The sequence below is a fragment of the Phalaenopsis equestris genome, unplaced genomic scaffold, assembly GCF_001263595.1.
Source record: "Phalaenopsis equestris unplaced genomic scaffold, ASM126359v1 Scaffold000240, whole genome shotgun sequence".
NCBI classification, from domain to species: domain Eukaryota; kingdom Viridiplantae; phylum Streptophyta; class Magnoliopsida; order Asparagales; family Orchidaceae; genus Phalaenopsis; species Phalaenopsis equestris.
This window is the reverse complement of record NW_018164682.1, coordinates 1,923,672-1,948,604: the sequence shown is the minus strand read 5'-3', so window position 1 is coordinate 1,948,604 and position 24,933 is coordinate 1,923,672. Positions and strand designations below refer to the sequence as shown.

The window sequence follows — 24,933 nt, the reverse complement described above, 5'->3', positions numbered from 1 at the left end:
TTAAAAAGAGAGTTATTCCTTATAGTTTAGTCTTTCTTGTTTTATGACATATGAAGATTGCTAGAAACATTATTTCGGGAAATCACGAGTTTGATATAAATTGAATTCATGTTGGGTTTGGAAATCCTTAATTGTCACTTGGAAAGGATATCTTTTCTCGGAATTGATCCGATCATTTTTTTTTAAACGAATTTAAACGTTTTAGACCGATACATTCATGATTTTATTTTAAGCTTCACTGATCTGGCTTGGTTTTTAAAAATGGATCGATCTCATTTTCGTTTGTTTTGTTCTTTTTTTCTTTTTTTAATGGTCAAGTTAAAAATGGGAATTTTCGATTTAATTATATTCAGAAACGATTCACAGTCTTAAGGAAAATATGAGGGTAATAGAAAGGGAGAGAAAATTAAAAATAAGATTTGGATCTTCGAGGTGATAAAACCTAAAGGGGATATAATAGTGAACCATCTACCGTTCCTTTTTGCATATGAAAGATAAAACCGTAAATTGAAAGAATATTTAGGGGTTGGAAGAAAGTAAGAGTCTAGATAACAATTATGGACATGGATTGAAAGATCATTAGACTTGCATTTAGATCCCTTAAGCTTTGAATCAACTTAAATCTAACTACCCTAATTAGGTTTGAAGCACACTCACAACCCTTTTGCTAAAACTATAGGTTTACCCCCTAGGTTTTAGAAGCTTGATGGTGAGCTAAGCTTAATCTAAAGAGGTTTGAGAGTTAGTTGAAAAACACTTAGTTGAAGTTAGACACTTCAGAACATCTCAGGTTCAAACTAAAGTGTAGGCATCCCAGATCTTAGGAGCACACCATGAGAGAGTCCATCCTCCTAATTTTCAAATGATCCTAAAAAGCCAGACATCTAACCCCATTTCATGAGATAACTAGGACACTAGGCACGAGGTTGCATTAGATTGTGATTCATGACTGATTTAATTAGATCAAATAATGAAATTCTTACCTTAACTTCACCAAAACTGAAACCCAATGCTCCGGGATTTGAGTTTGTCTTACACTCAAATTCTCCTGGCAATTGGAGACATTCCAATATCACATATAAATTTCCTAGTCTTGGTCCTTTATATGTGATATTGTATTTCATTTTATTTGTTTGTCTTTTTCCTACGATTTACCTGTTTCTGTTAAGTCTTCTTCAGGTCATACTTTCCTCTTTTACACAGCGCATAATAGCTAAACTTAAAGGAGCAATGAACCTACCAGGTGTATAGGTTTAATTTATATTACAACATTTTATCTCAAAGCATGTTATATTGTTTTCATAGTCTATTATATTATTTTCTCAACAAATTATATTGTCTTTCCTCTTTTCTGTACAGTACATTGTTACTTTTCTTATTGTTACTTTTCTTTCACACTATACTTTTCTTTCACACTACATGCTTAGTTACTTTGATACGCTATGTCTTAGTATAGAATAACCTAGTGGTTAGGTGCATTTTCAAAACTCAAACTAAACCAGGAGATGCTACTACGAAGAGTTTGAAGCGAATATCGTGGACAGCACGACGAGGAACAACTTCAAGGTGGACCTGCAGCAGCAAAACACATTGACATCACCTATCACCTTCTTTAGTTTAAATAACAACTTATAGGATCACTTTTTAGGTTTTTTGTACAACTCTGTTTTTCCTCCTATTTTTTTAGGTTATTTGCACAGTCCGTAATTGTGCAAACATAAGTCCTAAATCCTAAATAATTTGCAGGATTGAAATATCAAATAAGCATCACTTCAAAAGAAATAAAGTCAAACAATAGGATAGTTGGGAGATCACCGGGGTTTTTCCCCAGATCTGTGATATCCCCTACTTTTCTTCCCTTTGGATTCCTTAAATAATTGTTCCTATTTTGAGTCATTCCTATTTGATTTTTCAATGTCCAATCGTGAAAACTTAAATTTTAAAATTTTGAAGGCAAAACCACCTGATCTTAATCGAGAGTTTTCTTAAATGACTCTTAGTCATTTAAGATGTAATTAACTATAGAGGTTTGCCTCTATAGGGAACCAGGAACCCAGATAAAATAGACCTTATCTAATTTTTTTATGTTAGGTAAGAGAACTTGGTCTTTTTATAAAATATTTCGTAGACCAAAACGAATCACACAAATTCTTTAGTCTAGGTGATTTAATCCCTATTACAAGTGATATATTTATTTTTTCGGGATAAACGTATTACCTTTAGTATTGTATTCAATCATCTAAACTATTTAAAATGTGAGACCTGTTTGATTTCACCTATTTTAAAATAAAAATGTTACTTTTAAAAATCAAAAATAAAAAAGGTTATATTCATATTTAAATTATTTTCAAAATCACAAAATCATCATTTTTTTTAAAATCACGAAAGCTAAAAAAAACGGCCGACAAGTACTCGTGCAAAAAACATCACTCAAGAGTTGTGTGCATTTGGCAACTCTATTCAAACCTCAAGTTAACATTGTAAATTTTGATGTGAGTTAAGTAATTTCTTAAGCCGAAAAACACTTTGAATGAGCTAGATCGAAGAGTGTCCTAATATAGAGAATGTTAAGCAAAAAATTTAATATAAGCAAATAGATTGACTACTCTCCCATTTTTACCCTAATACAAGTGAGTACAGAAGGGAGAGTTAGATAACATTTTCACAAGATGCTGAATTTGACATAAAAATCGAATATTAATCGAAAATTAAATAATTTTTTGGCTCAAATAGAGCTCACGGTCTGCATGAACAAGCTCAATAACAAGGAAAGCTTGCTCAAATAAAACCTGGATTGACCAAAATTTGGAGTAAATCAACAAAATGCACATTTATGCATGTGAGAATTCAAGTAAAATACACTAATGTATATATTTATATTACTATTAATATGAATATGTGCCTGAACCGGCCGCCCGTTCCCTCTCCCAATTTCCTTTTCCACTCTCTTCCATAGAGGGAACTCATTCATCTTCTATTCCTTTCATATTTCTATTCAATTCCTATTTCTAGTCTTCGTCTATTTCTATTCTTTTCCTTTCATGATGCGGGACTATTAAGCCCTCAGGACAGGTGGAGGAAGGGAGGTCGGTCCAGCCTTCCTGTAGGACCGGACCGGTCCAATCCAATTAAGTGAGACTTCCTTCTTTGCTTGATTCTCTCATGCCTTTTTCCTCTGCCGCTCCTAACCGTTGCATGTCACTCCTAGCCATTGCTCGATTTTCCCTTCCATTATTCACCTAATTCCTTTCCTAAATCTTGTCATTGTTGTATCTGTTCTTCCCTTATTTATGCATGTTTTTCTTAGGTCTAATGGGTTTTTTTTTTTTCTGGTTTCAAATTTACCTTGATGACGTGTCCCTCCGGAGGGTTATATCCAACGAAAAGTGATGCTTCAGTTGTACCTCGCCTAAGGTGATGATTACCCACACTATATCTCGATTCCATCCACCGTCCAACAACACCCCCTCCCACTGTCGCACCTCCGAGCCTCCTCCAACAAGTTGCAACCATTAGGACTCTTAGCAGTCACTGTCCCTCTTTTCGCACCTCCCAGGCTCCTCCAGCAGGCCACAGGATCCCTCAACTTCACTCACCAGCCACCCCATCAGCTTCGCGAAGCCTTCCAATGGATCGTCCACCTCTCTGGTGCCTTCCGCACTAGCCGCAGACCACCTCCTACACATTTTCGTTGATTTCCAGCACTGACTTCTGCTCTGACGTTCTTCTAACAGTGCCTTCCTGCAGGCCCTCAGCCATCGTCCAATGCTTGCAAGGATTGTTACTGTCTTTTGCTTCATTTTATTACTTGTTAAGTCGAAGCACTTTGCATTACTACTTTACATGTTTATGTTGTTTCCCGTCCAAGAGTCTTCTTGTACTTTTCTGAAACTCAGCAATAAATTGTAATTTGAGTCATAGTTTGGGTTAAAATTGGTATCTCATTTCCTATTTATATTCCTTGCCTATTGCTCTTCATTTCCTATTTCTATTCCATCTTCTATTCCTTGACTTTTTCTATTTCCTTCCTATTCTAACTACTAGTACCTATTATATGTGTGTATGTGTGTGTAATTCTTTGTTTTAGGTTTAGTTTTGATCTGAGTTTCTTGTTTGGACAGTCGTCGACGCCATCCTCTTCCCTTATATCCGACAACAAGATGGTGCTTCGGTTGTAACTCATTTGATGTGGTGATCTTTTCCAAGAGTTTAAGGGGTGCTCTGGATGTAACTAACTCCCGCGGGGATAGTTATCCTTATATATTCCCCTCACATGCTCGTTGTCATCTTCTTGGCGTTCTCGCCCCTTCCTGCTTCACTCCCACACTCCAACCTGTCGCCGACAGCCTCTCTAGTGCTCTGACTTGCTACCAATAGCCCTCTGATGCTCTGACATGTTGTTGACAACCCTCATGCACTCTGATCTGCAGTTGAAAGTCTCTATAATGCTTTGGCCTGCTGGTAACAGCCTCTTCAGCACTACGACTTGTTGCCAACCACCCCTCCAATGCTCTGACCTACTGTCGCTAGCTTCTCCCACACTATAACCTACTGCTGACAACCTCTCCAGTGCCTCGCCCTACTACAGCAACCCCTGCAGTACTCTACCAAGCTGTCGCAACTCCCTCCATAGTCATCCTACTGCTACCACAGCCCCAAGTTGCCTACCTGCTATCTTACAGAAGCTCGCTCCCTTCGCCACCACCTTAGTGTGTTCTTTTATGTCAGTTATTGTCTAATTTCTTTTTTGTGATGAGTCATCGTTGTAACTCTATTTAAATTTAGCAATAGTATTTATATTTCTTGTGGTTGGGTTAACTCCGGTATCAATTAGTGTCAATGCTAGCCCAACACTACTCGTATCCTAGAGTACCCTACGATCCGCCTTAACCCCCAACCAAAAATTTTTTCATATTCCCAAGCCTTGTACATACTTCGACCTAACCCTAATATTTTTTGCTGATTTTAAAAATCAGCAACTCCAAATTAATTTTTCAACATCGACAATTAGTCTCTTACACCCTCTTTCATCTCCCAAATCTAAACTCTAGTCATGCCACCAAGGAGATACATGCTCAAGCTTATCATGGAAAAGATACAGCGAGAGATCCGCAGACTTCAGCGGAGGCTTACAGACATTAAGGATGAAAAACAGAGGAAGATTACCCTCAACCGAGATCTGAAAATTTGAAAAGGTAAAAGAAATAATTTCAACCCCTTCCATAGAGAGGATTTCAATGATGAAGAAAAAAGGTCAAGGCATTTTGAAATCCAATATCAGAGGCAGCCGAGAGAAGAGCCAGTTATAGAAAACGGAAGAATATGAAGGTCAAGCGAAGGATCCAACATCAGTTCCTACCAGCTTACTATACACAAAAGATTCAGATTCTAGCTTCAGAAATGGAGAGACTACATCATCGGGCGACCACCACATGCAGAGCTCAACCTCAGAGTCTTACAACCAGATTAAACTCATATCATCCCGTCAAAAGAAAAGTTGATTAAGAATGGAGAACGGGTGGAACCAATTCAAGTCCCTAAATCTATCACATCCAGGAACTGTTGCAAGTGCCACAGATTTGAGCATATTGAATAAGACTGCACAACCAGGGGGGTGATTTGTTTCACTAAGCAGGGCGTTCTTGAAAAGATAGGTAATAACAAAGTAGACACTAAAGATGGTGAGAACACAAAGGAGGAGGATCAGCTTCAAGTTAAGGAGGAAAAGTTGCACATAGTTCCAACTGAGCCTGTGGGAGAGACTCCAACCAATTTCATGGTAAGTGCCCAGGGCAGTCTTGAGTTTGAGGAAGTGACACCAAAGGCGTGGCAATCTCAAATATCAGAACTTTAGACAATTCAAATCAATAAACTCATTCTTGGGTTTCCCCTTATTGAGGGAGGTCCAGCACGTCATAAATAGGGTCATTTTGGGCCATGTCGAGAAGAATACATTGAGTTATTCAGATGTTTCAGCTTGTACCCATCATCAAATGTCTAAACTGAAGGGATGAACACTAGCCTTGAAATTTATCTTATGAGTTTGATGGGAAAAGAAATTTTTCAGTGTAATCTAGGTTTTATCAGAGAAGAAGAGGTCTCTCCTAAGTGGTTGCTAGTGAGAATGGTGAACCCGACGCAAAGTCCACCCCATAGTTGATTTATCCTCCCATATTGGCTTATCACCTACATTCTGCTGAGTACGAGAAGTAGAAGAAGACTGTTCCGAACTTAAGGGCTCAAGAGTTACAGTGCGGAAACCTATATTTATATACAGCCCCAGCTTAGGACGTGTCAAGAGATAATGCATATTTATTCTATCCAGGCATATTATGAAATGACAACAACATGAACGACTAATTAGAAAACTACACAATCTATGTTACCTTCAACATGACAAACTTGACTACGTGCCACAAGAAGCCAGGAGGTTCAACGAATGAAGTCGAAGTTCCTCAAATCAGGGACACTGACGTGGGGCTTATTGGGTGGTCAACTGAATAGACCAGCCTCATGGGAGCTCAAATTACCGCCCCTTTCCTCTCTCAATTTTCTATTCAACTCCCTTCCATAGAGAGAACTCCTTCCATTTATTCCTTGCCTATTTCTCTTCCCTTCCTATTTCTAGTCCTTCCATATTTCTCTTCCCTTCCTCTTTCTAGTCCTTGCCTATTTCTCTTCCTTTTCTATTTCTATTCCTTGCATATTTCTCTTCCTTTCTATTTTATTCCTTAATTTTTTTTTATTTTCTTCCTATTCAACTGCCGCCAATGTCCTTCTCTTCCCTTCTAGAGCTGTATCTGACGGCGAGAAGGTGTTCCAGCTATAACTCGTTCGAGGTGATGATCTTCTTCAAAAATTCGAGGGGTTCTCTGATTGTAACTCTCTCCCGCGAAGATAGTTATCCTTCCATATTCCCCTTACCTGCTCGTTGTCATCTTCGCAAAATTCCCAACCCTTCCCATTTTACTCCCTCACTCTCACCTGCTTCCGACAGCCTCTCCAGTGCTCTGACTCGTTGTCGACAACCCTTCAGTGCTCTGGCATGCTACCGACAGCCCTCCAACATCTGATCTGTTGCTGACAGCCTCTGTGGCGCTCTGACCTGTTGTCGACGGCATCTTTAGCGTTCCAACCTTCAATGACAAGCCCTCCAATGTTTTGTTCTGCCACTGTCAGCCTCTCCCACACTCCGACCTGCTGTTGTTGATAGCCTCTCCAGTGCTCCACCGTGCTTCAACAGCCCCTCCAGCACCCTATCTGGCTACCATAACTCCCACCACAATCATCTTGTTGTTGTGCAGCCTTGGGTAGCCATCTTACATGTTGTCCTGCAATCGCTAAGCCCCTTTGGTGTCACCCTAGTGCTCCCTTTTATGTCAATTATTGTATAATTCCTGTCTTGCAATGAGTTGTCATTGAAACCCTATTTGAATTCAGTAATAAAATTTATATTTATTGTGGTTTGGTTACCTCTGGTATCAATATGCATCTACACAATAATATATATATATATATGTGTGTGTGTGTGTGTGTGTGTGTGTGTGATGATAATTTGTAGGTTTAACTAAAAATTTGCCATAAGAGATCCACAAAATTGACAGAACTCAAATACATGATTTGCATGAAGCCTACTTAAACTAACATATGGGCAAGCTCACCTTGTTTTGGGTTCAGATCAAGCTAGCATATTGAATCAAATGACTTTAACATAACTTGATGATGCAAACATCTTTGTCACTGAACCAGACATCCCAAGCCCTTGGAGGGGGTTCGGCTGACCCTCCTAAGGATCTAGGTTTGCTCCCCAATAGGATGCGACCCTGTCATATTCAGCTGATATTATTTGCATGTTGTTTCTCATTTTTAGGTCAGTTTTTTATTGTCTGTGTTAGGAAAGCCATCGGTGTCTCCTGTTTTCTCTTATAGGGGTTGTATCAAAGAGCAAGTGATATTTCGGTTGTATCCCGTTCAAAGGTCGTGATAATCCTTCAAGGGTCAAATGATGCTCCGGCTATAACTCATTCCCACGAGGGTATTTATCTCCCACATCCTTCCCTCCGTTGTCGTCATCGCCGTATTTGTTGCTATCATCCAGAAAATAACCTCTTTGTTATTTTCCTGCAGCCGCCTACCACCTAACCACCTCCCACCTTGTCGTCATTCCTTCCAGCTGCCTTTCATGCTATCGTGAGCCTCCCATAATAACCTCTTTGTTATTTTCCTGCAGCCGCCTACCACCTAACCACCTCCCACCTTGTCGTCATTCCTTCCAGCTGCCTTCCATGCTATCGTGAGCCTCCCATAATCTTTCAAGCACCTTGCCAGAACTTCCTTGTTGCAGCCACCTTACCAAAAAACCTACAGCAACCCCACCGCTCCTTCCAACAACTAGCCGTTGTCTTCCCTATTGCAGCAACTACCCTTTCCGGCTACCCCCTTCCTACTTCCGCCCACCTTTCAGCCATCTGACAACTAGCTGCTGCCTTTCCTTGTTACCTTTCGACCATCCAGCTCTCCATACTTGTTATTTCTCCTTAAACCGCAGCATCACCACTCTCGACCAAAAATAAGTTTTGTTGTCTTTTGTTATTTCCTATTTCTGAGTGCCTTTAGTTGTAATATCTATTTGATTTCAATAATAAAAGTTGCATTTCCGCTGTCATTTGAATTAATTTTAGTATTATTTAGTGTTGAAACAAGCCTAACCCTAGTTCTATCCTCGGGTTTCTGGCACCCACCTACCCACACCCAAACTCTACTCATGTCGCCAATAAGGCAATTACCGTTACCTAATCAGGAATTTCCCATGGATGAGATGCAGTGGGAATTTCACCGAATGCTACGACGGCTTGCCGAACTTGAGGAAGGACCCTTATGTGGGGTAATCTCCACCTTTCTCTTACAAGTCCAAACACTCTAATTAATTGCTCGCTGCGGCAAATGTCATCTTTCCTACTCACTCATTCGGACCCGACGAAATGCCCTTTGAAAGTGCAGTTGGCCTAGGACCTGCTTCAATACTTTTCCTTACAATTGCTTGGTGGAAATAAATGGAGCTAATAATCGCGACAGCACTCGGGTGGATTCTTTGGCTTGGAAAACCATCACAGATGGGGCAATGAAGTTGAAAGGCATTATTCGTTGGGAAATTGCTGAGGGTAGAAATTTAGTATCCTCAATGACATTTGGATTTTCGAAAGCTCCTATCCCAATGGCCCACATTTATCAATGTTGAGATGCCTGAGGATTTACAGGTGGATTCTTTGGCTTGGAAAATCATCACAGATGGGGCAATGGAGTTAAAAGGCATTATTCATTGGGAAATTGTTGTGGTGGAAATGTTAGTATTCTCAATGACATTCGGATTTCCGAGCAGCACCTATCCAAATGGTGCACATTTATCAATGTTGAGATTCCCGAGGATTTACGGATGTCCTTATTGTGGAAGGGAATTGGAATGTCATTTTGATGTAAATTTGGTTTGGGTTGGAGCTCATCAACACTATCCGTGAGGTGCAACCCTTAGGGAGGTCTCCAACCGACCAGGCAACAATTTTTCCCACACACTTGGGACGATCAATCACTGCTTTTGTGTAAAATAGAATGTTTGATGGGGAGCCCAGCTGCAGCACTTGGATCAGAAAGCTGAAAATTCATCCTAGGGAAGCCATGTCTTGGTGGCGTCTTCTTAAATGCGATCCCTACCACCTTGTGGGTGCACAGAATGAACATTGGTGATGACCCCTATCGTCCTTGAGGATGTGAGGAAGTTGAGGTACATATATCACTTCCGAATGTAAAGTTCTTATGGCCATTTTTTAGGTCCTTTTGAAATGGGGGTTCAAAATCCCAACCTTCATTAATTTGGACGATGTTTGCAAGAAGGTGAGGAACTACCAAAGCAACTAGATGCAGTTGAAAGAATCTATTGTGGAGCTGTATACCAATGCGGAGAAACAAGGTCGTTCCTATGCGACCCTGATGGCAATGGCCTCGACTATTCTTCCCACCCACACCCACACCCACACTCACACCCACACCCACACCCATGCTTACCCCACCCTGATGGCAATGGGGCACCACTCAGCCGGATAGGCTGTCTTCATCTCCTCCCTCCAAGTTGGGCCTCTTCCTTGCAAACTTGTGAGTGATCATCCAGAACGAGGAGAAAGAGAGGAACACTTGAATCCCTCTGTAGGAGTGATTCCAACGTAGAAGAAAACAAGTCACGACGCTTTGGAATACAGCATCGAGGAGGCCAAGAGATGACGTGCACATTGGAGGATACAGAAATAAAGTGGTTGTTGGAGGATACAAAGACAAAACAGTGAAAGAAGACATGTTGGATCTTGAGGGGAAGATGAATTATGATAACTTCATAGAGTGGCTGCAAACCGTCGAGCAAGTTTTTTAATACAAGAAGGTACCAGATGACCGAAAGGTGAAGCTTGTTGATATCAAGTTGAAGAAGAGCGCCTAGTTGAGGTGAGCGCATCTGAAGAGGGAAATAAATAGAGAAGGACGGAGCCAGATTACAACCTAGGTGACAATGAAGATAGAATCGCAGCGACAGTGCATACACCCATGCAACCGACAGGATCTTTTCTTGAAGTTCTACCATCTGTAGGAACTTATTAGCGGAGTACATAGTGGAGTTCATGCAACTTAAGCTGAAGGAGCCAAAGGAGCATGTGTAGTCAAGTGCTTGGGAGGCATGAAGCCCACATCGGCAATGTGGTTCAGCTACAACCTTACTGGCCTTTGAGTGACGATCAAACCTTAGCACTGAAGGTGGAGAAACAGCAGAAGCAGAGCAGGCACCCACCGTCATTCAGACATCCACTCATGGTTGAAGACATCAGTAGGAGCACATCTAAGGCATTTGAGAAGTTTGATAAGGAGAATGATAAAGCTACCCAGAGTGGAAGCTTGCCCAATGTTGTCTCACCCAAGAAATGCTTTAGATGTCATGATTTTGGACACGTCGCTTCCATTTGTCTGACAAGCCGAGTTGCATCCTTCACCGAGTAGAGTGCATAGGAGGAAGTGACCAACGAAGAGGCAGCTGAAAAGCAAGGAGTAGTGTCAGCTTCCACCGATATGGGTGAGATGCTCATAGTTCGACGGATCCTTCGGATTGAGGCTATGAGGGAACAACACTGCGTTCATCAAAACATATTCTATACCAGTTGCACTGTGAAGGGTAAGATATGCAGTCTCATTATCAATAAAGATAGCAGAAAGAATGTGCCATCTACACAAATGGTGGACAAGTTGGGCCTCACGAGTCAAAGGCATTCTCATCTCTATTTCATAGTGAGGTTGAAGAAAAAGAACAGATTCAGCATTGACAAGAAGTGCCTCGTGTATCAACTACAGGATCAGGTGTGATGCAACGCGGTGTCAGTGGATGCTTGTCATATCCTGTTGGGGAGACCATGGCAGTTTGACTGCAGATCTTAGCATGATGGGTACAGAAAAACCTACTTATTTACTAAGGATAGAAAATGCTTCGTTCTTTTACCTTCTGTAGAATCTGAGGTGATAGATGTAATAGAGGATAGCGGGATGAAGACACGGGTTCCAGACACGAGATAGCGATTACAACAAAAGTTTCAGGATAACTTGTTCAATAGCTTTCCTCCATGGTCGACACCGTTAGAGAGAGTTCAATTTGTTCTCACATCAAATAGGGATGAGCCAATCTTATGTTATCGTTGGAAGACCCTGCAGAGTATACTTGGCATTAAGCCCCAGTTCAGTTTAGCAATGTACCTTCAGATAGTGAACTGATATGGGTAACTACTTGTAAGTGGAGAAATTTTCCCTGGTGTTTTGAGAGACATTGAAACCGAGAGGGGAATTCAGGTGCTCATATTGACGGAGTTGAAGATCCTTCAATCCTAGGAGGTTACAGTAGCTCGACACCTTCAAGACAGAAGCATCGATGAATAAGTTCAAAGCTCCCCTAGTCCCAGGAGACTGACGCAGGCGTCTCCTGCGCCTAGTTGGGATGTAAGATTTTTCGCGACCAAAAAAGTGTCTGACTACTCACTTGGATCGAATCGATTCAAGTTTTTTCATGTCGAGGAGTCGACCGGTCCTCATGGGCTACTCATAATTATCCTATTATTATAAATTTTCATATCTGATATTCTAGGATTAGCTTTTGTCGTGTTTTCTGTCGGGACAATCGTTGTTGTCTTTGTTTTCCATTTTTAGGACTGTATGTAAGGGTGAGTGGTGGTCCAATTGTATCTCGTTCCGAGATGATAACTATCCTCAATTTTTCCTTCCTTTGCAACATTTTCTCCTGCCTCCGTCACCGTACCAGCTACAGGGGCCTGACAACAGTTTTCATTGATTGTTTTTATTACAACCTGGTCTGGTGTTTAAAATTAACTGAGTCGGGACCACGATCAAACAGTATTAACATTTCATTTTAATTTCCATAATTTTTTTAGAAACTTTTAGTATATAAAAGAACCACTAATCCATAAAGTGCAAAAAAATTAAACACCCAGAAATAACAACATAATCTGAAAACCACACCACAAACCAGTACTGAACAAGTTATAAAATCTGAAGGAAACAGTAAAAGAACTGCAAGACATGATAATTAATAACTATCAGTTGCATTCCTCTATCTGTAAACAAAATCTCTCCTATCAGACATCAACCTAAAGTTTTTCTTTTTCTGAAAGAAAACATTAATCCCAACTATAATTTTGACTTAGTGAGTAATTATATATTTAAATGCATTAATTTATGATGTTTATACTATGCATGAATGATAAAAAAAACGCACCTCGTTATTTACAAAATCTTGAATTTAATTTTAATTTTATCCCTTCTCATTTTTCTTTAAGTGTTCATCATTTTAATTTCTTTAATAGTCATAACAGGATTACCGTCATACCCGATATGTATTCTAAAATATGTACTCGAGTGTACCCTCAAAATATACCCATAGGTATCTTCATATGTACCTGAATGTACATCTTTATCATTTCTTCAATGTGCACAGGTAGATCGCATCTCTGCTAGTACCATATGGGGATAATCATGTATAACTTAACATTTACATTTCATTTCAGATAATTTTAAAATCCTTTAAAATGTGTATTCATATGATCGTAATTTTCCTCCCATTTGTGACATCATTTTAGACTATCAAAATGCAATGCATAAATGAAATATTTGTTTTAAATCATGTAATAAAGCAATTATTCATTCAATCAAACATTAATTAATTGTATAAAAGAAAATAATCACTCATTTCAGAGACCTCTGAAATAGTTTAGCCCTTCACTTTTTTGGACCACCTATATTAAGTGAAAGTGCATACCTTAATTAAGAACCCTTCACTATAAATATATATCTTTAAGTTAAATATTCTCTTCAATTCTACTCATAAAATTAATATCTACCTCATGCTATTAAAATAGATATATAAATAAAAATATAAGCAATTACCTCAACTTATCTCTTATTTGCTACTTAAAATCCACAATCCAAAGACCTAATCTCTGAATCTAACTTTTTTATATCCCTGTTTCATATCATAATATTAGCATTATATAAATAGCGCACACACAATAAATTCATAATATTAGCATTATATAAATAGCGCACACACAATAAATTCATTAACAAATTTATGAAAATTCAACGCACCTTAAAATATTTCGGGTGCCCGACAATCTTTTTTTTTCCTCTCATATGAAATTTGTGTTACTCCTTCCTTAAAATTCGAAATTTAAGTAACTTCGACTCTTATTCAAATAAATTTTTATTAGCACTTCTTTAATTAAATCTATAATCACATACACACATATAAAATAATATATTAATTAACTTAATTAACTATAACACTTTGCTTTATCTTAAACTTTTTGACCCTGCTATATCCTCAAGCTCGAACACGCGAGCACTTCCTCCCCCTTCTTCCTTTGGTCCTATCTCACCACAACAGAGCATGTGAGGCTTTTATTCATCCATGGAGCAATAAAATGTATCGGGATCTCAAAGAAGCATTTTGGTGGCCAGGATTGAAAAGAAATGTGACAGAATTTGTGGCTAAGTGTCCCTCATGTCAACTAGTGAAGAAAGAGCATTAATGTCTTGTGGGTTAGTTGCAGCATTTACCTATTCCAAAGTAGAGATAGGAGGAGATTGCGATGGATTTTGTTATTGGGTTGTCGATATCACGCCAGAGTCGTAATGTTATATTGGTATTCATCGACGAATTGACTAAGCTTACCCATTTCTTGCTTATTCGACATACAGATCTGAGAGCTAGTCAAATTATATGTGGATCAAATTGTGATGTTGCACTGAGTGCCAAAGTTTATTGTCTTCGACAGAGTTGGCAGGTTTACTTCCAGATTACAGAAGAAGAAACGGGAAGCTTTGGGCATGCGACTGACTTTTAGTACAGCATTTCACCCTCAGACAAATGGTCAGCCAAAGAGGACTATTCAAACTTTGTAAGATCTACTAAGGTTATGTTTCATTAACTTTAGTGGATGTTGGGAATCACATATACATTTAGTAGAGTTTGCTTATAATAACAGTTACCAAGCTAGTGTCGGGATGATTCCATATGAAGTCTTATATGAAAGGAAGTGCAATACACCTTTATGTTGGATTGAAACAGGTGAAAGAATCAGAGATAAATTGGTTGATGATGTTATTAAGAAAATTAGATTGATCAATGACAGAAATATTATGATGGGGGATCGTTACCTGTAAGAATAATATCGTCAACATAGAAAATAAGGATTGCTACCTGGCCATTAGAGGAATGTCGGAAGAAGAGAGTATGATCCGATTGAGCCTGAGTAAAATCATGATCCACGCCACCTTTGTGAACTCAACAAAACCAAGCTCTTAGGGATTGTTTTACCCCATAGAAGGACTTTTGCAGCGTGCACACTTGACCTCTTGAGACAATTGAGTCAAAGTCAGGAGGAAGAGGCATGTATAACTCTTTTGTAAGCTCTCCATTCAAGAATGCATTCTTAACATCTAGTTGGAATAAAGGCAAAACCACATTCACCATAAGAGACAACATGACCTGAATAGTATTTAACTTAGTCACTGGAGCAAATGTCTCCTCATAGTCAACTTCGCGGGTCAGTGAGTATCCTTTGACAACGAGTCGCGCTTTGTTACGTTCAAAGGATCTATCAGAGTTGAACTTGGTGTTGAAAATCCATCGGCACCCCACAGCTTTCTTACCCTAATGAAGATCAACAACGTCTAATGTATGGTTCCGCTGAAGGGCATTCATTTCCTCCATTACTACAATTTTCCAAGCTAAATCAACAAGAGCAACCTCAATAGTAATTGGGAGCTAATGGTACGTCAAGATAGAAGCAAATGCTCTGTAGGTCGGCGATAAATTGCGAAGAGAGGCACATTTTGTCATTGAATATAGAAAGCATGTATGATTGCGTACCTTACTCGGAGAACTCATCTCCTCATTTGGAGGAGTCGTGTTGAGAATGTCGCCTAGAGTGGAGTCAAGCTCCTGTAAGGAGGTAGCAAGCTCCAAAGTAGAAGCATTGGGATGAGTGCACAGAGTGTAGACACGGACAGTGGGGGGAAGAGATGGTTCACTCAACGGAATATGGGACCCCTGAGTGGCATGAACAAGACACTATCTAAGAACTCAAGCTCCTCACTTGGGGTTGAGCTAGGAAAATAGGGAACATTTTCAGAGACATCAACACTTAAATAAATTTTGTTTGTGGTAGGATCAAGGCGCCAATACCTCATGTGAGTGACGGAGTACCCTAGGAAGATACATTTTATGGATCTGAGATCAAGTTTACTCCAAGTGGGGGCAATGCTCCAATCAAAGGCAGTGCACACAAAAATTTCGGGATCTAATGTGGAGAAGACTAAATTGGCAGAGAAGCATGACATCAGGATGGCTAAGGGGGTTTAAAACGTGTGAATTTTAAAGGAGACTCTATTTATGAGATAGGTAACAGCGAGAATTACATCATTCAGAAAACATTTTGAGAAGTTGGATTGAAACATAATGGAGCGAGCAACATCCAGCAATGTATGTACATGAGATATGGTGGAGGATGTCCTTACTCATAAAGAATTCACTCAAAATAAAGTTGAAAAACTCACAGTCATTGTCGATCTAAATGACTTAAATTAGAGTTTTGAATTGAGTTAAAAAGAAGGTATAAAGTTATGGAATGTGAAAACAACCTTCGATTTGCCTTTTAAAATATTAACTCACGTTATCTGAGTGTGTTTATCAATCAAAGTCAGGAACCATCATTTATTGGTGTAGCTAGAAGGAATGAGAGAAAAAGTATCGGAATGTAAGTGTGGGTGGGTTATGAATGAGAGAAAAAGGATCGGAATATGTGTAAGTGTGGGGTGGGTTATGAACCCAATGATGTTTGGCTAGCTGACATATATTACAATTGGAATTAGAAAGATTTTTATTAGAAAACATCAAAGAACACAAATTTTTTAAATATTGGAAACTAAGATGACTCAAACAACAATGCAAAAACATAATGAGACATTCAATGACTCGAGATAAACTACAACAGTGGTGTGTCCTCACTCTTTGTGTTCTTCTCTTGAAAGTAGTAGAGTCCAGCTACCCTTTCAACAGGTTCAATTATTCTCCTCGAATGACGTCCTTAAAAGCACAACCATCGTAAGAGAAATTAGCAATGCAATCAATATCATTCGTTAACTTGCTGACAGATAAGTTACATTGCAACAGAGGAACATGTAAAACAGACTTCAGAGTTAAACTTTCATTAGTACAACCTACCATTCACTAGTAATGGAACTAACTACATGAGTTATCGGCAATTCTGACAACATCTTTCCAGAGTACATATAGTAAGTTGAGAAAGCTTGTGAGCATCTAGTCATGTGATCTGTGACATCTGATTTAACAATCCATGGACTAGAAGAGGAAAAAATTGTGAAAGTCATTGAAAAAATACCTTGTCATACGTGGGAGGAAGACGAACTCACAAAGAATTGATTAGCTCCAAGTACCTTGATTAACTGCTCCATCTGATTTTTTAGAAAGAGTCGGTTGAACTGTGGTAGATTCGGATGTTGCTTTGAGGCCCTTGATAGTGGAAGATTTGATCGAAGATTTATATGTTGGCTTACCGTGAAATATATAACACTTGTCTCAGGTGGAGTTGGGTCCGTGACAATAATCAAAAGTGGGGTGACCGGTCCAATGTGGCATGGACGAAGGTTCAGCACTATTCAAGATTAAAGCGGATGATTCGATTGAAGGAATAGAAGTGTTGAGCATGACAAGTCTCTGGCCTTCTTCCCGATGAATCTTGGTGAAAGCAGCGCAAGCAGGAGGAAAAGGATCTCAACATAGAATACGGCCCCGGACTTGGACAAGGTCTTTGTTAGGGCAGCCAGTAAATAGAACATACGATCCTTTTTTACAATCTTTTGAAAGAGAGAAAGGTCTACTAGAGAATACCGAGAGTAGTCGTAGTACAGGTCACATTTCATCCATAGTGCAACAAGGTCATTATAGTACCGGGTCATGGTTCTTGACCTCTGTTTTGACTTCTGGATTTTCTTATACATCTCAAAGAGTTAGTCGGAGCTTCCTACATTTGAGTAAGCATCACGAACTGTCATCCAAATGGTACTAGTTGAAGGGAGGAAAATATATGAACTCAATCAAAGTCTCCATGAAGTTGATCAAACACAACTTCCCAAGCTCTGTAAGGTCAGTCTTTGGAGGCTCACGAGTCATACTGCGAGGTGACCGAAGTTCCCGCGTCCTTTGATGAACAAAGGCACTATTTGGGACCATTAGAGAAAGTTTCAGTCATTCGGTTTATGGATTATGATCAAGAGGTTCATGATGACTTCTGGTCCTCCAGTCTGTGGATGGATTGAAATCGGTGTCGACCCTCCAGTGGACTCGAGCACGCCGACGAGAGAAGGCTCGGTGGAGGAGTCCACCATAATTCCAGCTAAGCCAAATGCGATACCAAGGTGTCGAGACAAAGAAGGGTCTCTGATTCAGGACAGAAAAAGAAGATTCCACGGCTGAACCGTACTTTGTTTTGCAGTTAGGAAAAAACTAGGTTTGTTGGAGAGAATCCAGGTTAGCAGAAGAGAATCTGATGGCTAGAATCACCCTCAAGACAGTTCATCGGTCTTTCTGCAAAGAGACAGCGCTGGTAGAAGGCCTGTAGCAAGGCTTGCAGTGAGAATGGTGCAAAGTTGGGCGGAAGAAACCTTGCAGAGAAGGAACTGCAGGTTTGAGGCTCTAGGGTTAGAACTATGTTTCTGATATCATGTTGAGATTTGGAATAGTGTAACATAAATTATTGATAAAAGAAGTGCTTTTTAAACTCAATTACAATAAAAACAACAAAAGAAAGCAATAAAACAAAATAATAAAAAATGGGAAAGAAAGAATAAAACAAATAGAAAATATATGATCAGGGAATAAAAGCTAATAATAAGTAATAATGTCTAGGGATTGTATTTGAAAACTAATAGAGATTATATTGCAGTGAATCTAGTAGGGTAATAGCAGACTCAGTTGATATTCAGCCATATTTGACTTATGATGAGGAGATAAAAGGATCTTGGATTATAATGTGAAGAAGTTGTGAAATAGAAAGTTCCGTTTTGTGAAAATTTTATGGAAGCAGGAGTCAGGGAAGAATGCTACTTAGGAGAATGTCTCTAAGATGCAAGAAAAATCCTTAGCTTTTTTTTAGGTATGTTTAATTTCATGATTATTTTCAAATTTTATGGATGAAGATTTTTTAGGGAAGATTGTAAACTGAATTTCAAATAAAAGAATAAAAGAATAAGAATAATAATAATAAAAATAAAGGAGTGTAGGCGGTTGGAGGAGACACACCCCCTCAGAGGAATCTTATTGCATAACTCTTTCATCGTTTCTCATACGAAACAGATAAGCGAACGAAGGGGAGAGCGGAAAGATCGAGGAGGGAAACCTCTCCTATGTGCGTGGAAAGAAGTTGAGCAGCTTGGCACGGTGCTCGCGAAGGAAGCGAAGAAGAGGAAGGAGGAAGAAGGAGAAGGAGAGGAAGAAGCAGAAAGAAAAAACCTTTGTGCAGTGCTCGAGTGTAGAGATCGAAGGAGAAAATCTTTGACATCGAGCACCTTTTGCAGGAAGGAAGCGACGGGTGCTTGTGGCGGGTCAAGTCTAGACCGAAGAGAATGAAGAAGGTTTGTTGTGTTGTCTTCACATGCAGAAGAGGGAAGACGTGGCTTTGGCACTGTAGAGTCGTGATCAAAAACTTAAAGAAAGAGGAAGAACGAGCAGCTCTATTGAAGGGAGAAGAAGCTCAAAAGCAACGTGAAGTGAGGAGCAGAAGCCTCGCATGCTTTGTTTGGGTGAGAAGAGACCGAAGAAAGAAGGGCTTGAGGAGCCTAACACTATGGAGGAAAAAATATTACATCAAGACTCCGCATGTACAATAACGTGCGAAGTCCAATGAAATCACGTCAGGGGGGGAGATTCCCTCCGTGTTATTCAGGTGTTATTATATATTATTCATGTGTTATTGTGTCCTAGGAATATTCCTAGTGTTATAATAACACAATAACACATAATAACACATGAATAACACACAATAACACATGAATAGCACGGGGAAGAATATTCCCCGTGTTACTGCGCCGTTTTTTTCTCTGACGGGAATATTCCCCGTGTTATTCAAATGTTATTGTGTGTTATTCATGTGTTATTGTGTCCTGAGAATATTCTTGGTGTTATAATAATAAAATAACACATCAATAACACATGAATAACACGCAATAACACATGAATAACACGTAATAACATATGAATAACACGAGGGGAATATTCTTCGTGTTACTGCGCCGTTTTTTTTTCTATCGTGCGGGGTATCGTGGCGTGATTTTATTGGCTACACACGTTATTTCAACGTGCGTAGTACTGATGTAATATTTTTTCAAGGGTTTGTGGGGGGGGAAGCTCGCGTGGTCGAGTGTCAGGTTAGGGCAAGGCCGAACAATTTAAGATAAGGTGAAGTGTTATATTTAATTGAGTTAATTAATATATTATTTTATATGTGTTTATGTGATTATGAGTTTAATTAAATAATTGTTAACAAAAAGTTAATTGAATTAGGATTAAAGTTATTTAAATTCCGAATTTTAAGGGAGTAACACAAATTTCATGTGAGGGAAAAGGAAAATTGTAAGGCACCCAAAAAATTTTAAGGTATGTTAGATTTTCATTAAATTAGTTAATGAATTTATTTTGTTTGTTATTTATATAATGTTAACAATATGATTTGAAACAGGGATTTAATAAAGTTTGATTCAAAAATTAGGTCCATGAATTATGGATTTTAAGGAGCAAGCAAGAGATAAGTTGAGGTAATTGTTTATATTTTTATTTATATACATATTTTAATAACATGAGTTAGATATTAATTTTATGAGTAGAATTCAGAAGAATATTTGATTCAAGGATGTATATTTAAAGTGGAGAGTTCTTAATTAAGGTATGCGCTTTCAAGTAATACAAGTGGTTGTCTAAAGAGGTAAAGTGAAGGTTTAAGCTATTTCAAAGTTCTCTTGAAAGCAAAGTGGATGATTATTTTCTTTATGCATTAAATTAATGTTTGATTAAATGAATAATTACTTTATTAAATGATTCAAAACAAATATTTCATTCATGTATCGTATTTTGAAAGTTTGAAACAGTGTCACAAATTGGAGAAAAATAATGGACATATGAATGTATGTTTTAAAGGGTTTTAAATTAATATGAAATGAAATGAAATGTAAATGTAAATCTTAAGTCATACAGAATTACCACCAAATGGTACTAGCAGGAGATGTGATATACCTGTGCAAGTTAAGGAAATGGTAAAGGTGTACCTTCGAGTGCAAATTGAGGTACATAGGAGCACATTATGAGGGTATCTTCGAGGACTTTTTTAGAATATATTTGGATATAACGATAATTCAGTTATGATAATTAAAGAAGTTAAAATAGTAAATACTTAAAGTAAAATAAGAAGGGATAAAATTAAAGTGAAATTCAATGTTTTGTAAAGTAATAAGTTGTATTTTCTTTCGGTCATTTATGCATAGCATATGCATCATTGTTTAATACATATAAAGATTATAAACAGTTGAAATTAATGTTTTCTTTCAGGAGAAAAAAAATTTAGTTTGATATGTCTGGTATGAGTGATTTTGTTTAAAAGAGAAAGACTACAGTTGATAAGTATTAGTTATGATGTGTTGTAGTTTTTTTTTTACTGTTTCCTGTAGATTTAATATACTGTTCAGTACTGGCTGATGTATAGTTTTCAGATCATTTTTGTTGTTTTTGGATGTTTAATTTTATTATACTTTGTGGATTAGTGGCACTTTTATATATTGAAAGTTTCTGAAAAATTTTATGGAAAGTAAAATGAAATGTTAATATTGTCTGACTGCAGTTTCCGCCTTTCAACCCTGCAACAACCCCAACGCCTCCCTTCCAACAACTAGTTGTTATCTTCCTTACTGAAGCCGCTGTCTTCCCCGACTACCACCTTCCTCCTACCCCGGTGTCGCCCACTTTCCAGCTATCTTACAGTCGGTTGCTACCTTTCCTTCAGCAACCGTTGTCTTTCATGCAGCAACCATCATCTTCCCTGCAATCGCAGCCTTCCCTTGTTGCCTTTCAACTATCCAACCCTCCATACTTGCTATTTCTACTTAAACCGCAGCACCATCACCCTCGATCTAAGCCTCGGTTGAGTTTGTGTTGTGGTTTGTTATTTCCTATTTTCGCGTGTCTTTGGTTGAAATCTCAATTTGAATTAAGTGATAAAAGTTGCAATTTTGTTGTCATTTGGGTTAACTCCAGCATCACCTGAGCTGCGGTTCATAGAACTAAGTGTTGGGAGAACTTGACTGGAAGTGGAGAAAAAAATTGAAGATGCTCAACAAAACTGCAGCAGCAATTGGTGGCCAGCCATAAAAGATATAACACATGTTGACTTCATGAAGTTGAAGGTACAAAAAAAAAACATCACGGCATAGTTAACGCCATTGAAAAAATACCCAATGCTGAAAAAGACGGAAGCAACGTGTCAGCAGATAACTTAATCAGATGTTTAATTATAAAAAAAATAAATAAAAGGTTTATTTAAAAATATGGTTATTAATTTAGCAAGGCAGCATTCACATATATGGTATTTAGGTTCCAAAAATAAATAAATAAATAAATCTGTAGTTAAGTTAAGCCTCTGTAAAAAATGAAAGCCAAACTTACCTATAATACCAAAGGTGTAGGAAGCATCTGCATCAATGTCAGGGGGTGTGTCAAACCAGAATTCTCGAGCAGAACTTCCCGCTCCAATCTTATAATAATACCTGGTGTTATACTGTCATAAAAACATCGAAGTCCTGAGAATTAAAATACCCGTTGATTTATGCTATCTTAGTAGTGTACAAAAAATTCAGCAAAAAATTGGGAGCTGAAATTTTTTCATTAGAAAAGTCATGCTCATGGCCAGATATATTGCTTTATCAATATGTCTACATTTCTTTGGGTGCAAAAGAGCCATAAGAAACCTAAAACCAGAAGGATCAATTAGACATATACCGCAGAATTATTATGTATTTACATATCTAACACCTACACTTTCATATTTACATGCATAACATTCTAATATTTAATATCACATCAAAGACACCACTACTACTACCTTCTTAAGAGTAAAGTGCATATTTTCATGACACCAAAGTGTTACAAATGTAAATATCAAACTTTAGGTGTTAGAAATGTAAATACAAAGGAATTGTGTGGTATGTACATAAATTTCCCACACCATAAATGGAAACATCAATAAGACAATAGTCTAAGTAATCATTGAATGCATGCTGATAGCAAGTTGCAAGCACCCACTATAAGAATATCGAACTTCTGAAGCTACACGATAGAACAATTTATTAACTGCAATGCAATGTCTTTGAAAAGACGGGTGTCAACAACCAAAAACCATAATGTCAACAGACTATTTGTTACGGCAAGTAATTGCAGATGTAATTAAGTTTCACAGTTAATGACAATGAAATATGACATTAAACTATATAGCATACTTCAGAAAATATGTGCATTCTATCCAAAAAGCAACAAAAAAATTTATATCATCAATCCAAGCTCAAGGCAACAAAGCAACATATATCTGGACATAGATCAAAATCATATTTTCCCTGTAAATGCAATGGCAAATCTGTAAGAGAATACCTCAAGTCCACTAAGAAGGCAGTGGTGAATGTACCCAGATTTGTAATTGTAGAAAGTATAGTTTCTAAGCGTTCCCTGAGCACTAAGATTATATTTATTTTCAGATTTGCCAAAGAGCACTTCACTAGACCCAGGCTCGATCATGTTCACCCATGAAACTATGACAGCTTTCCCCTCATAATCGCCTTGAGTGATATGAACCTGAAGGGAAAATAAAGTAGGAAAAGCAAAAAATCCGTTACAAGACTTAAAAATCACAAATACAGAACTTAACAATAAGATAATTAGAAAAATTAAAACATAAATTAACTGAAATTATAAAATAGGGGGGTATCGCCATAAGAAATATCCTAAAAATGCAATTAAACAATCAGAAGAAAGTTTGAGATGGAGAGGAGCAATTAAATCATCAATCAATGGTTGAAAAAATAACAGGTTGGAGGATGCAGAAAACTACTTGACAGTATTTTGCAATTATAAATGTAAACAATATTTTGGTTTATAAAAAAAAAATGAATATCTGAGATGTTGCGGTATTCTTTTACCAAAGAATTTATGAAAACAACTGACAGTTTAGATGGCCTGCTCATGATTATTCAATTTTGCTTTCAATAGAAGTCTTGAAACACGGACTATTTAGATACATGAGGCTTGTTTACTACAAATAAAATGTAATAATTCATAAAGTATACCCTAAGTAGCAGAAAAAATTTGCATACGATAGACGTACGCAGCGCTGCGTACGATTTTGAGGTTATACCGAGGGTATAAGGGGATTATATCCACGGTATAACCTCTTGTAACCTCCATGTAACCTTCTGTAACTTACCTGAAACCTACTAATAAATTCTTAATATATGATAACAGAAGCGCGGAACTTATTGTAGGTTACAAGTAGGTTACAGAATGTTACATGGAGGTTACAAAGGGTTATACTGTGGATATAACCCACTTATACGCTCGGTATAATCTCAAAATCGTACGCAGCGCTGCGTACGTCTATCTTACGCAATTTTTTTCCCTAAGTAGCAGGCTAAGTTCAATTAAGATGACATCTAGAAGATAAAAAGGAGGCGAAAAAATGTAGATGCCTAAAATCTCCCAACCTTCTAGAACAATGGTTGTTCTCAAATAAGGAAAGGTCGGGTGATAAAATGAAGAAGTGTCGCGGGAGTATTACGGGATAAGAAAATACTCGTGCAAACGTAAAAGTGAATTTTACAAAAATGCAATTATGCCAACTATATTGTAAGGATCTGAGCCTTTAGAGAAAAATAATCACTAATAGGCAATTTGAGAATGATGGAAATGAAAATGTTAAATTTCTATAAGGCGAAACTATGAAAGTAGAATGGTTGAGCCTAAACTTAAGCGGTTTAGGCATGTTAATAAAAGGTGGGGAATGCACCAATAAGATAGGCAAATAAAATTAATAACTATTGAATCCAAAAATGTCTGTGAATCACCCATAATATATAGGGTGTCATTAACTCAGCAAAGCTCCAATTCTCACATTGGATGTATCACACTCTACCTCGAATACTTAATTGCAATATGGGAGTGCTAGACTGGGGGCTTGAGTCACATCCCTTTAAAGCATCAAAGCTAGTTTGAGCATCATATGACCAAAC

The 24,933-nt window shown here is 38.1% G+C and overlaps 1 protein-coding gene across 4 annotated transcripts in view; it reads right to left on the bottom strand.

The window, feature by feature from the left end:
* The window catches only part of LOC110023999 (phosphoenolpyruvate phosphatase), a 55,274-nt gene that overhangs the window by 18,348 nt on the left and 11,993 nt on the right, over window positions 1-24,933 (bottom strand). For all 4 annotated transcript variants that reach the window (XM_020723691.1, XM_020723694.1, XM_020723695.1 and 1 more), the window contains 2 exons: window positions 23,303-23,503; window positions 22,325-22,436 (listed from right to left, as the gene is read on the bottom strand). In XM_020723691.1, the coding sequence (XP_020579350.1) occupies window positions 22,325-22,436; window positions 23,303-23,503 (313 nt within the window). The remainder of the gene's footprint in view (window positions 1-22,324; window positions 22,437-23,302; window positions 23,504-24,933) is intronic.